Source organism: Myxocyprinus asiaticus, chromosome 6 (assembly GCF_019703515.2).
Source record: "Myxocyprinus asiaticus isolate MX2 ecotype Aquarium Trade chromosome 6, UBuf_Myxa_2, whole genome shotgun sequence".
In the NCBI taxonomy this organism is placed as follows: Eukaryota; Metazoa; Chordata; class Actinopteri; order Cypriniformes; family Catostomidae; genus Myxocyprinus; species Myxocyprinus asiaticus.
The window spans coordinates 2,935,616-2,953,466 of NC_059349.1; the positions used below are offsets into that span (position 1 = coordinate 2,935,616).

Consider the following 17,851-nt stretch of genomic DNA (forward strand, 5'->3'; position numbering starts at 1 on the left):
TTATGAGCCCCGCTCGTAAAACCACGTCTCTGAGTGATAAACTGAGAGCTGCTTTCTCTCCCACTATCGCGAAATCGGCTTTAGGGCTGTCACTTCTCTCTCTCTCATACTAACCCCACATCCACACACACACACACACACACACACACACACACCTTATGTGTTATAGGATTATTTTATTTCCATATCAAATCATATCACTGTTTAGTTTGTAGTTGTAAGTCGGAAGTTTATTGACTGCATTGTATTAATTATTAATTGATATTACTGCATAAATAAACTTTGTTTATATTACAAAGAGAAGTGTTTTGGTTTGTTTTGCATACACCTGTGTCATGCTGACGGGATGTCAGTGCTCGGATTCAAACCTTCATTCATTGTTTTTTCCAGAAAATCGATATTCTTCGGATGTAGATTTTTCTAAGAAAACAATCTAATATTGAGACTGTTATACTATTTGGTTATTAGTCCCTGATTTCAGGGTGGTGCCCTGTCAATGTTAATCCTTATTAATATTCTGTTGATTTTTGATAATTGATAATTATCTTTGATGATTGAATTTGAATGATCAATAAGCTAGTGTTAATTTTAATTAATGTTTCATCGATGTTAACAATTAATGATTATCTTTGATAATTGTTGATTTAAAGGATTAAAAAAAGCTAACACTGATTCTCATCATTGTTCTATTGATTTTAATAATTACCAAACTTGCTCCTAAACGTAGCACACTACATTTACTGGAGCCCCATATGAGGTTTTAATGAGTTAGATTAAATTGATTAATTTAAATATTAATTAATAACTACAAAAATAATTATTAATTATTTCTGATAGTAACACTGATCTAAACAACCAGTAAAGCCCTACATATTGCAATACACTGTAGATTTGTAGGAGTGCACGTTTTATCTCCCAAATCTGTTGGAATGAGCAGCTGGAAGCAGTGAAGCACATACATTTCAAAATAAGAGTCTCCGGTCTATTTCAGCCTTTAAAGTTAAAAGTTCCATGCTATGAATCAAATCTAGTTATTGGTATTTTGGTTTCACCATAAACTGCATCTGGAATTGAATTCAATTTGGACTCTGTCTGGCCTTCCCCATCACAGGAAGGAAATACTAAGAACATTTAATATAGGCTACAAATTTAAAAAAAGTTTTGGCAGATTAATTGCTTTTCTTTCAACACATTATTGTATCAGCAAAATCCAATATTAGTCGACCTCTAATTTGTATTTATTTATATAATGGTACATAAACCAATTTTGTGTGTGAAATGTGGAAAACATGCATTATTTTAAACTTGCATATATCCTACCCTGTTGTACTGATAAGCAATGTTAAGGCCATGTTGAATGTGTGCCCCTGCCTGTTTAAGTAAGAGTCTGTGATACATGATTTATTTTGAGATTGTGTGGGTTTGTTTTGGGATGGGAATACAGTATTAATTTTATATGTTCAGGTCTTGAAAAGGGTCTTAAAAAGTCTTACATTTGATTTTAAAAACTCTGCAACACAGGGCTCTAGACTAAAAAAATGATTAAGGAGCCATTGGCTCCTAAACTGAAACATTAAGGAGCCAATTGTCTGTTTTTAGTCGCCAAATCATTAAATTGTTATTATGCTCGATTTAGATTGCTGTTCAGAAACAAGATAGAAAGCAGAAGAAAGGACAGCTGATAACCCATTAATCTGAGGTTTAATATACAGAATATATAGTTAAGATAATTCTTTGCATTCCCTTTTGTCTCATAAATGTTCACACCCCTTTCATAATTTATACAAATATAAGAGATAAAATATTTTTTATTTATTTAATACTGCTCTTCACAATCTACATTACAGATAATTACATAACGTATAGTATGCATATAGTAGTGTGTTGTCTTCTTGAGCATCAATGAATGTTTACACCTTGTGTAATAGTTGTGTACAAGTCCCTCAATTGTGTCAAAAGCTTGATCATATATATATATATATATATATATATATATATATATATATATAAATGTCCTTCTGACGGGTGAATATCCGCAAAGCCGCGGGCCCAGACGGCATTCCGGGCCGCGTCATCAGAGCATGCGCGAACCAGCTGGCTGGTGTTTTTACGGACATTTTCAACCTTTCCCTCTCTCTGTCTGTAGTCCCCACATGCTTTAAAACATCCACCATTGTGCCTGTTCCAAAACAATCCAAAATAACTTGCTTAAATGACTGGCGTCCTGTTGCTCTGACCCCCATCATCAGCAAATGCTTTGAGATACTAATCAGAGATTACTTTGCAGTTTGCTTACCGCAACAACCGCTCCACTGATGATGCCGTTGCATCTACACTACACACTGCTCTCTCCCACCTGGAAAAAAAGAACACTTATGTGAGAATGTTGTTTGTAGACTACAGCTCAGCATTCAACACCATAGTGCCCTCCAAGCTAGATGAGGCTCTGGGATTAAACAGCTCGCTGTGCAGCTGGATCCTGGACTTCCTGTCAAGCAGACGCCAGGTGGTTAGAATAGGCAGCAACATCTCCTCATCACTGACCCTCAACACTGGAGCCCCGCAGGGCTGTGTTCTCAGCCCACTACTGTATTCCTTGTACACACATGACTGTGTGGCAACACACAGCTCCAATGCCATCATTAAGTTTGCTGATGACACGACGGTGGTAGGTCTGATCACTGACAATGATGAAACAGCCTACAGAGAGGAGGTGCACACTCTGACACACTGGTGTCAGGAGCACAACCTCTCTCTCAATGTCAGTAAGACAAAGGAGCTTGTGGTGGACTTCAGGAGAAGAGATCACAGTCCCATCACCATCAATGGAGCACTGGTGGAGAGAGTCAGCAGCTTCAAGTTCCTGGGTGTCCACATCACTGAGGAACTCACATGGTCCATCCACACTGAAGTTGTTGTGAAGAAGGCTCATCAGCGCCTCTTCTTCCTGAGACAGCTGAGGAAGTTTGGAATGAACCGCCACATCCTCACACGGTTCTACACCTGCACTGTGGAGAGCATCCTGACTGGCTGCATCTCCGCCTGGTAAGGCAATAGCACCGCCCACAACCGCAAAGCACTGCAAAGGGTGGTGCGAACTGCCAGACACATCATCGGAGATGAGCTTCCCTCCCTCCAGGAAATATATACCAGGCGGTGTGTGAAAAAAGCTCAGAGGATCATCAGAGACTCCAGCCACCCGAGCCATGGGCTGTTCTCACTGCTACCATCAGGTAGGCGGTATCGCAGCATCAGGACCCGCACCAGCCGACTCCATGATAGCTTCTTCCCCCAAGCAGTCAGACTTCTGAACTCTTGATCTCCCACGATCAAAATACAGTACAATACTGCACATTCTATATATACTACTATATATACTTTTTTATATATTTTTATTTTTATTGAATAATGTGTGTATAAATTGAATATAGTGCGTATTGTATACTGTACAGTGTATGTTATTATTTGTATATTGTTGAGTGTAATTATGTGTATACCAGATGTTTAAATTGTGTTGTGTTAATTTGATGATATTGTAAATTGGTATATGTCTCATCACTGTCACGATTGCTATATTGATCGGAACTGCACCCAAGAATTTCACACACGATTGCACTTGTGTATATGGCTGTGTGACAATAAAGTGATTTGATTTTTTTGATTTATATATATATATGTATATATACACACAGAGACTACAAGAGTGTAAATTGAATGAAATCCCAGATGCAGTTTATTGTGCTACTCCAATCCCAATCAATAAAGAAAAAAATTGGTACACAATACTGGACTTTTAATTATAAAGAAGCCCGAAATATGCATGGGACTCTTATTTTGAAATGTCTGCACTCCCAGTTGTGAGTTCACTGACGGCTGATTCGCTGAGAAAGTGAATCTGATTCAAACTGCTACCCTGAGCTCCTGAGTTTAAAACCCTCAGTTCTTTTCTGGTGATTCATTAAAAAGATCCGGTTCAGAAGAGTCATTTGGTCACGACTCTCTCCCGCTGGATTTGTTGTTGTTGAGTGCGTGCAGCGAGCTCGTCATCACATCAGAACGGGTGAAAAGCTGCGCAAGACACACTGGTGCGCGCTCTATAGATGTATTCAATAACTCACAAGATGATATCTGACGAAACTGCATATGAACGCATCCAACCCGACTGTCGCCAATGGCGACTAGATTTTAAATTACAGTCGCAATAAATTATTTTTAGTTGCATTTGCAACCATTTTAGTCGCAGTCTGGAGCCCTGCAACAACCTTGTCTCATCTGTCACTGCATGTTGATATCAGACACATTGCAGAAAATGTCCATGCATCTTGTCCATGCAAATGCACTTTAAAGCTGCTCGTAACCTGCCAAATTTTTACATTTTGTTTTAGCACAGTGGCTGATTGACAGGTAGGACTTTCATCCTAAAACTTCTTGGTTTCACCAGACTCGCGCTTGGGAAGTCAAAACAATCTGTCATACACTGCCTGGCCAAAAAAAAGTTGCATACTCTAATATTTCGTTGGACCGTCTTTAGCTTTGATTACGGCACTCATTCATTGTGGCATTGTTTCGACAAACTTACGCAACGTCATAACATTTATTTCCATCCAGAGTTGCATTCATTATTGGCCGAGACCTTGTATTGATGGCAGGAGAGTCAAACCTTCTCCAGGGTTAAATAGGGTTAAGGTCAGGACTCTGTGGTGGCCAATTCATGTTAAAATAATTCTTCATGCTCCCTGAACCACTCTTTCACAATTTGAGACCGATTTATTTTGGCATTGTCGTCCTGGAATATGCCCGTGCCATCAGGGAAGAAAAAATCCATTGATGGGATAACCTGTTTATTCAGTACATTCAGGTACTCTGCTGATTTCATTTTATTGCTGCATAACATTGCTGAGCCTAGACCTGACCAATTGAAGCAAATCTAGATCATAACACTGCCTCCAGAGGCTTGTACAGTGGGCACTGAGAGGTGCATCACTTCATGTGCTTTCCTTCTTACCCTGATGCGCCCATCGCTTTGGAATAGGGTAAATCTGGACTAATCAGACCACATGACCCTTTTCCATTGCTCCACAGTCCAATCTGTATGCTCCCTAGCAAGTTGAAGTTGTTTTTTCTGATTAGCCTCACTAACAAGTGGCTTTCTTGTGGTCACACAAGATAAAGTGTAGTCCCAATCTTGTAAGGTCTCATTGCATTGTGCATGTGGAAATGCTCTTACTTTCACTATTAACCATAGCCGTGAGTTCTACTGTTGATTTTTTTATGATGTGACTTTCAAGCGTTTTAGTGATCTCCGATCGTGATCATTCAAGATTTTTTTCCGACCACATTTCTTCTGCGAAGCTGACAGTTAACCACTATAATAATAATAATAATAATAAATAATACGTTTTATTTATATAGTGCCTTTCTAAAACCCAAGTTCGACAAGGTAAATGAGTTGATTGCAGCACTTCATAAACAACAGTCTGTTTTTACTCTATGCTGTTTTGAAAGCTAGTTTCATCATTGCCCTAGAAATTGCATCGAAATCAAAGCCTTATTGTGAATGGGAATTTGTTCAAACATGCATGTTGAAGGCAGCTGAACCGGTATCCCCTGACAAGCGGCAAACTTTTGCAAATATAAGTTTGTAGAGAAAAACAGTAGCAGATAAAGTCACAGACTTGCTGAAAAACTTGGACAGTCAACTGAAAGAGAGGGTTAAAACGTTCACGTTTTTCCATTGCAATCGACAAGAGCACAAATGTCAATATTGTGGCTCAACTTGCCGTTTTCATCAGGGGAGTTGACGAATGTTTAAAAATCACAGAAGAGTTTGTGGGACTCATTCCAGTGATAGACAGTACCACTACTAATTATATTTTCAATTGGCTGGTTGGGTCCTTGGACCAGCTTGGAGTGGATTGATCTCATGCTGTTAGCATTGCAACTGAAGGTGCCCTGTTGGCGCCCAGATTGAGTATGTCTGTTTCTTAAAACAGACATGTCTTCATGTTCCTTTAAAGATGTCAATACTCAGTCATCAAAATGTATACAATCCATTTTAATAATTTGTTTGTGTTTGTTATAACACTTTTGACAGATATAGGGGCCTAATCTACTTAGTTGGCTTGCATACTCATTTATCAGCATTTGTCTAATAATCTCTCATTCTCATTGTTTTTTTATTGTGCATCTGCTGTTGTCTTACTGTTTTTCTGAAAACTTCCTTAAAAATTAAAATGAAGTACTTTTGAATTTAAATTTCAGTGTAATGTGATGACAATTATGGTTGTTATCTGTAAATCTACAATAGAATTTCATTTTGGGTGATAAAGTGTTAAATTGAATGATCTATTATAGGTTGCATCTCATTCTCATGATCAGGCTTATGGTTCATAAAAGCCACTTTTCCTCCATCGGGCCAGTGCAAGCCAGGGCTATCAACTGGTCAGCCAGGGCCAATAGCCTTTTACCTCAAGCCGCAAGACCAAAATCGATCTGCATTCCAATAGGGCCAATAGCCCTGCAGCTTTGCCCTAAAACACGCCCTTAATATGCAGCCCTGGTGCCAATTTCACAGACCCTGACCATTTTACAAGCAAGAGAGAAACTCAAGCTGAGGTATCAAGCTAGCCCTCAGAATGAACACAGATTTGTTCGGTGTCTGCAATTTTTAATTTTTTTTCCTGAACCCGTACCATTGTGCACTGGATACACAACTTGGCAAATTTGGCGACAATATACTTAATCAAGTCTTAGTTCAGCAGACGCCACGTTGATCTGATGTTGCACATTGTCATCAGACCAAATTTTCAAACAGCACAATGATGACTCCAAGACATTACAGCCATTAAAGCTCAGTACCCAGTTGGCCTTCTTTTGCCCAAGGGTAATCGGTGGACCAGGGTGCTTGGCCGTTGGCCCAGAAGCCCCGAGGAGGCATGGTGAAGCCCCGGAAGTGACAGTGGGAACGCAGCTTGCTCTGGCACGCAATAGCACGCCCCTTATTTGGCCCAATAGTGGAAACGCGGCTAATGACAAGTGGTCAGATGTAGGCTAATTTCCTGGCCCACCTAATGTGATATTCTGGCCAATATGGCCCCCTACCCCAAATGAGTTCCCCACCCCTGGGTTAGACTGAATCTCACTCCATTATTAGTTTAATCTGACTTCAATTGCAATTTAAATTGAGATTCTAGTTATTATTGTATCCAGACAGTTCTTTTGATTAATCCCTATAGTTTCCTATATACCCTTAACTGGAGTAATATTACAGTAGTCAGAGGTAATGACTAACACTATTTAGATGAGCTGATCTACATTACGTTGATTGATTATATTGAAATGATTATATTTAGTCTCTACAGTCTAGGGACACTTAGTTAATGCCAGATAGTTAGTCAGAAAGATAAGGTCCCAGAAGACGTGCCCAATGCTCCAATGCTGGGCCATTAGTGTGTACTATTTCTTGATCGCAGATTTGTGATGACATGGATTTAACATAATGTACTTTAAGCCGATAATTTCAGAATAAATGTTTATAACGCACAACACCATGGGGTTCATTGGGCTACATGATTCCGCCGAGCCTTTTGCCAGTTGCCCTTAAATATCCAGACCAGAAGGATAATTGCATCAAATGGAAACAAAAGGCTTTTCAATTTGGAAATTAATGGAATTCAATGATTCAGGTGGTAACACCTTCCAGAGTACTGGTGATCATTTCCATTGAAGAACCCAGAAAGACACACCCAAAAACGTTGATCTTCTGAAGCCATTCCCTTGTTAACTTAGGTTTGTGTTTGGGGTCATTATCGTGCTGAAAGACAAAATTCCACTATATCTTCAGCTTTATAATGGAGGCTTGCAGGTTTTGTGTCAAAATGGATTGGTATTTGGCACTATCATGATTCCTTCTGTCTTGATTAGTGCCCCAGTCCCAGCTGAAGAGAAGGAGCCCCATAGCATGATGCTTCCACCACCATGCTTCACCGTGGGTATGGTGATGTTTGGGTGATGAATGATCTCTATTTTTGTGCCAAACATACCTTATAAAATTATGGCCAAAAAGTTGTATTTTGGTGTCATAGGATCAAAACTTTTTCCCACATGGTTGTGGGTGATTGGATATATGTTTTGACAAAATTTAGGTGGGCTTGGATATTTTATTTTGTTTGAGTAATGGCATTCATTTTGCCACCCTACCCCAAAGCCCAGACATATGAAGAATATGGGATACTGTTGTCACATGCAGCGAGTGACCAGTACTTGCCAGATACAGTTGAAGTCATTTAAACTCATTTTTTTTTACCACTCCACAGATTTAATATTAGCAAACTATAGTTTTGGCAAGTCATTTAGGACATCTACTTTGTGCATGACTCAAGTAACCAACAATTGTTTATAGACAGATTGGTTTGCTTTTAATTGGCTATCACAATTCCAGTGGGTCAGAAGTTTACATACACCAAGTTAACTGTGCCTTTAAGCAGCTTGGAAAATTCCAGAAAGTTGTGTCAAGCCTTTAGACAATTAGCCAATTAGCTTCTGATATAAGGTGCACTGAATTGGAGGTGTACCTGTGGATGTATTTTAAGGCCTACCTTCAAACTCAGTGCCTCTTTGCTTGACATCATGGGAAAATCAAAAGAAATCAGCCAAAAAAAAATTGTGGACCTCCCCAAGTCTGGTTCATCCTTGGGAGCAATTTCCAAATGCCTGAAGGTACCCCGTTCATCTGTACAAACAATAGTACACAAGTATAAACAGCACTGGACCACGCAGCCATCATACCTCTCAGGAAGGAGACACATTCTGTCTTCTAGCGATGAACGTAGTTTGGTGTGAAAAGTGCAAATCAATCCCAGAACAACAGCAAAGGACCATGTGAAGATGCTGGAGGAAACAGGTAGACAAGTATCTATATCCACAGTAAAATGAGTCCTATATCGATATAACCTGAAAAGCTGCACAGCAAGGAAGAAGCCACTGCTCCAAAAAATGCCATAAAAAAAGCAAGACTACAGTTTGCAAGTGCACATGGGGACAAAAATCGGACAAAAACAGAGTTAAAGCTCAGTAGCAAATGGGTCTTCCATATGGACAATGACCCCAAGCATACCTCCAAAGTTGTGGCAAAATGGCTAAAGAACAACAAAGTCAAGTTATTGGAGTGGCCATCACAAAGCCCTGACCTCAATCCGATAGAAAATTTGTGGGCAGAACTAAAAAAGTGTATGTGAGCAAGGAGGCCTACAAACCTTACACCAGTTCTGTCTGGAGGAATGGGCCAAAATTCCAGCAACTTATTGTGAGAAGCTTGTGGAAGGCTACTCAAAACATTTGACCCAAGTTAAACAATTTAAAGGCAATGTTACCAAATACTAACAAAGTGTATGTAAACTTCTGACCCACTGGGAATTTGATGAAAGAAATAAAAGCTGAAATAAATCATTCTCTCTACTATTATTCTGACATTTTGCATTCTTAAAATAGTGATTCTAAAAGACAGAATGTTTTCTACGATTAAATGTCAGGAATTGTGAAAAACCTGAGTTTAAATGTATTTGGCTAAGGTGTATGTAAACTTCTGACTTCAACTGTATTCTTACAGCTCCTTTAATGTTGCTGTAGGCATCCTCCCTGATAAGTTTTCTTCTTGTTTTCTTTTTTGTTTTGTTTTTTTGTTTTTTTTTTATAAATTTTTGATGGGCACCCTGTTCTTTGGTATACCATTGTGGTGCCCCATTTTCTCCACTTGTTGATGATGGCCTTCATGGTGTTCCATGGCACATCTAATGTTTTGGAAATGATTTTGTATCCCTCTCCTGATTGGTACCTCTTCACAATGAGATCCCGTTTATCCTTTGTAAGCTCTTTGCGGACCATGGCTTCAGCAGTAAGATGATGCCAAGAAAATCCTACCAAAGCAGCTGATTTTTATTCAGGGTTAATCAGCATCACTTAATTGATGACCAAAGGATTATAATTACTTTTGAGTAAGAGTTTGAATGTGATTGGTTAATTCCAAACATAGTCACATTGTAAAAGGGTGTGCATACTTATGCAACCAGGTAATTTTAAGTTTTTAATTTTCCTTTTTTCTGACATGATTATCTTGGATTCATCTTTTACACCTGAAAAACCTACAATTTTAACAGGGGTGTGTAGTCTTTTTATAGCCACTGTACGTCTGTGTGCTGCCTCTCATTTTGGTATCCTGTTTTGCTTTTGCTTCTCAGTGCATCTAGTGTGGCTCAGAGTAAGTTTGCTGACTTGTAATCAGAACATTCATGAGATTATGGGTTCAAATCCAGTCTTGAACAAAATCATAAATGCTTCTTTTGCTCCTGACTTTGCATCTTGCAGAGAACAACAAATGCTAATTTCATAGGCAAAAGGTCTATAGTAGTAAAATAGATCCTTTTATTAGTGGTCCTCAATTCTGTTTCTGAGGCCATTACAGCACTTCACATTTTGTATGGCTCACTTACGTGACACACTCAGTTCTGTTCATGGATCTCTCTGCCAATGAGCAGATGATTTGAATCAGGTGTGTTAAATGAGAGAGACATACAAAATGTGCAGTGCTGTTGATCCCCAGGACTCTGCAAAGAAAAGACTCGGGATGATGTGCAGCACTCGGATTCTTGCTGAAACCATCAGATCCTGCCGGAAGGCGATAACAGCAGGGGAGAGGAGCTTTCCCCAAAAGGAATTAGAATCTAATTAAAAAACATATGCCCCCTAAAAGAAAATACAAAACCATCCAATTAGACTCAGGATAACAACCAGGTCTTCAGAAGGTGAGGGACAAATCTAAAAGAACAAGAAATATAAATTAATTATGTAAACACAAGCCTGTAGAAGGATATGCTAGCTTATGTTTATTTTTGAGCCTCTGTGAATGGGTGAGTCTTGTTTGTGCAATATCTTTGCAGAAGGGTAAACAATGCTTGTGATTGAGCCCTTGTGAAAAGGGCGGGCATATTTTGTGCAGTACTTCTGCAAAAGGACAAACAATGTTTGTATTGAGCCCTTACAAAAAGGGTGATGTCATTTGTGCAAACCTCCTGCAAAAGGATGAACAACATTTGTGTTTGAGCCCTTCAATAAGGGTGACGTTGTTTGTGCGAAACCTTTGAAAAAGGATTAACAGCATCTGCATTTGAGCCCTATAAGGGCGAGCATGGTTTGTGCAATACCCCTGCAAAGATAAACAATGCCGTATGAAGGGAAATTAAAAGCTTATTTATAAACCACATTTGCGGTGTCATGGGACGCTTAGAAGCATGGCATAGAGTGGTGTTGCGGGGGGGACAAAACAAGGCAATTAACTTCAGTTGGGGGTAATGCCTTCAATTAGTTCTTGCATTTAAAATGTTAGTCTAAAAGGTCAAGGGATTGGTGAATGCCATAAGATGCAGATCAAAAGGCAAATATGTAAAAAAAAAAAAAAAAAAGAAAATGATGTGCTGTTTGACACCGAGACTTCTGTAGAAGCCTGCATCAAACCAGACACAATCCATGATGTGTTAAGCTTCAGTCTACTAAATATATCTGCTTTAAAAGAAGCATTAATTCAGCACAGATTTTATCCCAATAAAGTAATGCAAATACTTACCTGCTACTAATTGTTACTGCCCCAACCACAAGCACATATACATAGTGAATGGAGCAAAATTAAAAAATTGCATTGTTAACTTAAAATATAATGTTAAGCTAAATTAGTAGAGCATTAATGGGAGTTTGTTTTGACCAGCAGATGCAGAAAATTGAACTGTATGCGGAAACTTGAGTAATGAAGCTTTGGAATTTCAGACGTTTGTGATTAAAGCCTCGTTGTTAGGAAGCTTTAAGTCCTATCACTAATAAAAATAATTGGTAGTTTACAGTGACCCATAATATTGCAAATCTCTACAATGTAAGATGCCAGAATGACTCTAATAAAACAAAACAATTGTATATAGGAATTAGTTTTGCCTTGTTTTGATTTGATTATTTCTTGTATTAGAGCAGCAAAAACATGCTGTTAATGAAACGCAGAAATGCACACAGCAACAGATGATACTTCCCTTTTAAGAGGAACATGGATGTAGACATTGAAGTCAAGAAAACACTTTGTGATTTAACGTGCGATAGGAGCGCCAACAGAATGCTAGAAGGATTTTAATTTGATAAGATGCCTGATTGAATGAAATCTTTAGATCTTGAGTCTTCCTGCTAACACTGCAAATGTACCACAGTTGGTTGTTTGAGTCCCACTGAGCCTGGTGTAAAAAATGTGCTTTTGTTGACTTTTATGCTTACTGCAGCATACCACTTATATTAGATTGGTCTTGATAATTGCTGCTTGCAAAAGATAACTGCTTTATCTTAATTTCTGTTAAACAAGCCCTCTTTAAGTGGTAGAACATTACACGTGGCAGCGCGGCACTTGTGCACAGTACCGTTTCAGACCATTATGGCACCCTAGTTGAGATCCCTATTGGCGTCCCCATCATATGGCAGAGGCCTCCTCTTTGGCGCTCTCCAAGCAGGTGGTGCCCTATGCGACCGCTTAGTTCGCCTATGCCTAGAAACGGCCCTGCTCACGTATATGTGCAAATTCGTGATTTGTAGCTGAAAATGTATCTGTGACAAAACTGTCAAAAAGAAAAAAGGTAAATTCCCACTTTGAAGTCTGTGCAAGGGGAATCATGACAACATTGACAGGAACAAGGGGAAAAAAGTATAACAGGAAAAAAGTGACATTCGCAAATATTCTTCAGTTATCTCCACTGAATGATTATTAGATATGATACATTAATACTGATTCAATGCTGTCGGACTCCAGGTTTGTAAATTAAAAAGTAGGGATGTGCGAGACTAGTCGACTAAACGGTTCTGATGCTGCTAGTCGCACTGGAATTACTAGTCGGTTAATATTTCCCCCCATTAAACTGATCATCATTTTTACACATTTCTGTTTGGCTTTATATTTTTACAGAGGCTGCGCTTAAATTACTGTCATATCAATGTTACATATTTTAAATAGAATTAATAATGCAAATATTATTTTAAAAAGGGGATATCTGGAGCAGATACAAAGTTTCATTTCACCTCAGGCTGCACGTGCTTCTTCCTTCTCTCACACATTTGAGTCTTCTTTACATCTGTGCATGCCTGTACATTATTTTTCTGCTGTGCAGGCTTTTTCAAGCGCAGGATAGCCGTCTCAGGTGAGTCGAGTCCTGTCTTTCACCAGACCATGTCGACGTGTTAATTTTGCTCAACAAAAAATTTATGCTTTTGAGTAAGTAGCCTAGAAAATGACTGTTTATTTTCAATGAGGTGCCGACTGCTTAACGGGTTAAACTGTCTTTTATTCTGTGTGCAGTTCATGTTTAGAATACATTAGGTTTATTGTAGGCTACATCACAGGCCTATTTTTTTTGATCCTATGGCTAGAAAGAACATAAAACCTCACCTCAAAGAACATAAACTGCACACTGGAGAAAAACCCTACAAGTGCTCACACTGTGAGAAGAGTTTCACTCAGTCAGGAACCCTGAAAGAGCATGAAAGAGCACATACTGGAGAGAAGCCGTACCACTGCTCTTTATGTGAGAAGAGTTTCAGCTCATCAAGTTTTCTAAAGAAACATACAATTCATTACTGTAAGCACAGGGAGAAATTGTGAGGAAAGTTAATCTTCTGGTCCACTTTACATTATGTGATTCTGAACCCTTCCACTCTTTGAAGAAAGAGAACCTGTATGAGTTGAATATCAGTCCCTTAAGGTGTTAAAGTGACATTTAATAGTAGAGTTAGAAATGATGTTTGTGGTTCTGCTGATGTGTGTGTGTAGGCCTTGAGAAGAGAACTTAGAGAGCTGTCTCTGAAGTGGCAAGTTTCTAAACATAGCATAAGGACTTGTGGTACATTCACACTCATTATCAGAATCATAAGAGTCAATATGCCCTTTCCATCCTAAGCATGTTGTTTGTTTAAAGAAATTTAACCAATCAGATGTAATCCTTACAACTGTCAGATGTGCAAAAATCCTTGACTAATGGGTATGAATTGAGTTTGGTTGACTGTTTGTGTGTGAGACTTCTCTTGACAAGCTGCTTGCTCTTGTGTATGAGAACTTTGTCACCCGGTACCAAAATAAACTTTCTTCTCTTGGGAAAAGATACAAAGACTTCTTTTGAGTTTTCTTTATTAGGATAATTTCCCCGACAAGATCATCAGCGATCGCTTGTCATAATTGTCTGGTATTCCGGTATTTACAGACTTTTTTCCTTTTATAGAAAAGGACACCATTCATTTAAAATCAACATGAACATTAACATGAAATTATGATTAACTTAAATCTACTGAACAAAACCTTTTTGGAACGCTCATTTTAATGACATTACTGTTACAAACTGGACCCTCCTCAACCCCTGAAAATAAAAAAAAATCATATGTTATTTTTTATTCAAAATGGTAAATTAAGACGGAAGGTGAGCAGTTCCCATCCTTGACTTTGTAACATTGTTCTAAAAATATAAACAGCTAATGCTAGCATCCTCTCCACCTTTTCGGCAAACATGCAGTTTTACACCCAGAAATGAGTTAACAAATCAGTTATAAAACCACCTACTTTTAAATTTCGGTTGTCTTAGGGTGTGTTCACACTTGTAGTTCGGTTCTCTTGGTCCGGACCAAAAAAGAAAATGATACATTTAGTCCTACTTTTTTTTTTTTTTTTTTTTTTTTTTTTACATCGTAACTGTTATTGGTTAACGTTCTTTACCAAACAGCTGTCATATTAGATCGATGGCTAATGCCCGACTGCACGTCGTGAAATATGCGCAACTTTTCAGCGCATTTTTTCTCTCTCGTAGGTTTGGCTTAGCCTACCTGTTAATTATTTTCAACAATGTCCTGACTGTTTTAATATGTTAAGTAACTTTTAAGTGGTGAATTCTGTTTAGAACAGACTGGGTTGCTCTATTGGTCCTGCATTATTCATTCAATTGTTTTTAATAAATATGCTTGTTAAATATTCGCAAACATTGATTCAGTGAATGTGTGTCATGTTGTATATTTAAATGTACAATGATCGTAATGCAAGGTGAGCACATCACAGATAAATGCCCCTTTTCAGTGGAATTTATTTGGAATAGAATAAGTATTTCAAATGGGTTGCATAAGCAAAGATTTTTTTACTGTTTTCTGAAGGCTGGTTTCTTTTTAGACTAGTCGACTTCAAAATTTCCTTTTAAACGTCAGTGAAATTAGTCGTTCAGCACATCCCTGTTAAAAAGTGCATTTCTAAGACTAATTTGGTGTTTGGTTTTAAAGGGCCTTTTAAAGATAAATATGTTATCAAGTGGAGAGCAGTGAGTGGTTTTCTCTTTTGGTTGTAGGCCCTGTACTTCATCTTTGCATGTCCCTGTACTTCATCTTTGTTGTTCTTTGCCATTAAATTGTGGTTCACTTAAATTTCTTGTTCAAAGATGTGTCACTCTTTATACATTTCTATGCTCATTTTAGACCTGATGAAAGTGGAAGAAGAAAGTCAAGAACTGAATCAAGTGGGGAAGAAACATCAGGATCAGAAAACAGAAAAATTCCTAACTGGTGAAAAAACTTTTAGCTGCTCAAAGGTTGAAAATAATTTTTTACAAAGAAGAACACAAAAAACAAGAGCCAAGAAATCTTTAACCTGCCCTCAGTGTGGAAAGAGTTTCACAAAGAAGGGAAGCCTTAACCGTCACATGAGAATTCACACTGGAGAGAGCCCTTTCACATGTTTTCAGTGTGGAATTAGTTTTACACGTAATGACCACCTTCAGAGGCACACAAGAATTCACACTGGAGAGAAGCCATTCACATGCCATCTGTGTGGGAAGAGTTACATTCGTGAAGAACACCTTCAAAATCACATGAGGATTCACACTGGAGAGAGACCTTTCACATGTCATCAGTGTGGAAAGAATTTTACACAGGCAGCCAATCTCCAAATTCACCAGCGCTCTCACTCCAGAGTAAAGCCACTTAAATGTGAACATTTAAAAGTTTATATGTGCTTTGAGTGTGGGAAAAACTTTAATACATCCACGCATTTGAAAGAGCACCGAAGAATCCATACTGGAGAAAAACCTTACACATGTTTACAATGTGGAAAATGTTTCAGTAAGTCAAATCACCTCAAAGAACATAAAAAACTGCACACTGGAGAAAAACCCTACAAGTGCTCACATTGTGGAAAATGTTTCACTCACTCAGGAACCCTGAAAGGGCATGTAAGAGTGCATACTGGAGAAAAACCTTACAAGTGTTCACACTGTGAGAAGAGTTTCACTCAGTCAGGAACCCTGAAAGAGCATGAAAGAGCGCATACTGGAGAGAAGCCGTACCACTGCTCTTTATGTGAGAAGAGTTTCAGCTCATCAGGTTTTCTAAAGAAACATACAATTCATTACTGTAAGCACAGGGAGAAATTGTGAGGAAAGTTAATCTTCTGGTCCAATGCATTCAAATAAATAGAGCGCAATTCAGATAAACTCCCAAAATGGAAAGAGGGTAATGTGCAAAAATGGTATGTTGTGAAGTTTGCATTTGTTTGACAAGGTAAATGAAGGGGATTATTGCTGTGTGGTGAATGAGAAAGTTTAAAATTGTTTTTCTTTGTGTTGTTTTCTCATATAAAAGTTGGATTTAGAATTGTAATTCTTATACTAGTATATAGTCTTGTTTATTATTGCTACAATAATACATGCACAGATGCATGAAGTTGTTTTCAGATCCTCTCTCAAAAAGATGTCATAGTCTTTCAGTTTTCAGTTGAGTTCAACTGCTATTGGATTTGGCAGATACCAAAAACTAAGCTGGTGGAAAAGGCTGATCACTGATTTATTGGTCTTTAGTTTTAAAATTCTATTTATTAAATGTAAAAAAATAATAATATTTTTGTACTGTGATGTACACAGACATGAGGCAACAAGAGTCAAGAAATAAAATCCCACAAGCAGTTTGTGCACCCAAAATCCCAACAATAACCAGAAAAAAGAAATATACTGGAGACTTGTATTTCGAAATGTCTGTGCTCCCAGCTACACAAACTTAAACATGCACTTTTACAGTTATCTACAATGTATCATGAAGGCAAATAAATACTGTATGAGCAGTAATTAATCAACAGTAGGTTGTGAGGGAAAATGAATTACTGATTATGGTTCTGATTACATTACATTTATGATATTAATGTTTAGATGTTAAGCTGAATATTTGTGGTTCTGCTGATGTGTTGTGTAGGTCTTGAGAAGAGAACTCGGAGCTGTCTCGAGGTGCCAAGTGTCTAAACATAGCATAAGGACTTGTGGTGCATTCACACTCATTATCAGAATCATAAGGATCAATATACCTTGTTTCCATAGGCATATTTTTTGTTTAAAGAAATGTAACCAATCAGAGTTAATTCTTAGAATGTTTAGATGTGCAAGAATCCTTGACTAAAGGGTATGAATTTAGTTTGGTTGACTATATGTATGAGACTTCTCTTGACAAGCTGCTTGCTATTGTGTATGAGAACTTTGTCACCTAGTACCAAAATAAACTTTCTTCTCTTGGGAAAATATACAAAGACTTCTTTTGAGTTTTCTTTATTAGGATAATTTCCCTGACAGTTTGGCAATGAGGAATGGGATCCTAAACTGCCTTTAGGACAGGGACAGTGGGCTAACTTGAGATCCTCAGCCGTGACAAGAGGAAAGAAGAGGAGGAAGTGCATTGAACTTGCAATGGAGACTACAAAAAAAGTCCTGTTCGTCCAAGTTGGTGCCGCCCTTTCCCAGGCATACAGGATCGAAAAAAGAACCTAAGA

General features: G+C 38.2%; 1 protein-coding gene across 2 annotated transcripts in view; it reads left to right on the forward strand.

Moving 5' to 3' along the window:
• Nucleotides 1-17,611, forward strand: part of LOC127442945 (zinc finger protein 239-like) — an 88,556-nt gene extending 70,945 nt beyond the window's left edge. For both annotated transcript variants that reach the window (XM_051701362.1, XM_051701361.1), the window contains one exon: nt 15,520-17,611. In XM_051701362.1, the coding sequence (XP_051557322.1) occupies nt 15,520-16,475 (956 nt within the window). In that variant the 3' untranslated portion in view covers nt 16,476-17,611. The remainder of the gene's footprint in view (nt 1-15,519) is intronic.
• Nucleotides 17,612-17,851: the final 240 nt, after the last annotated feature.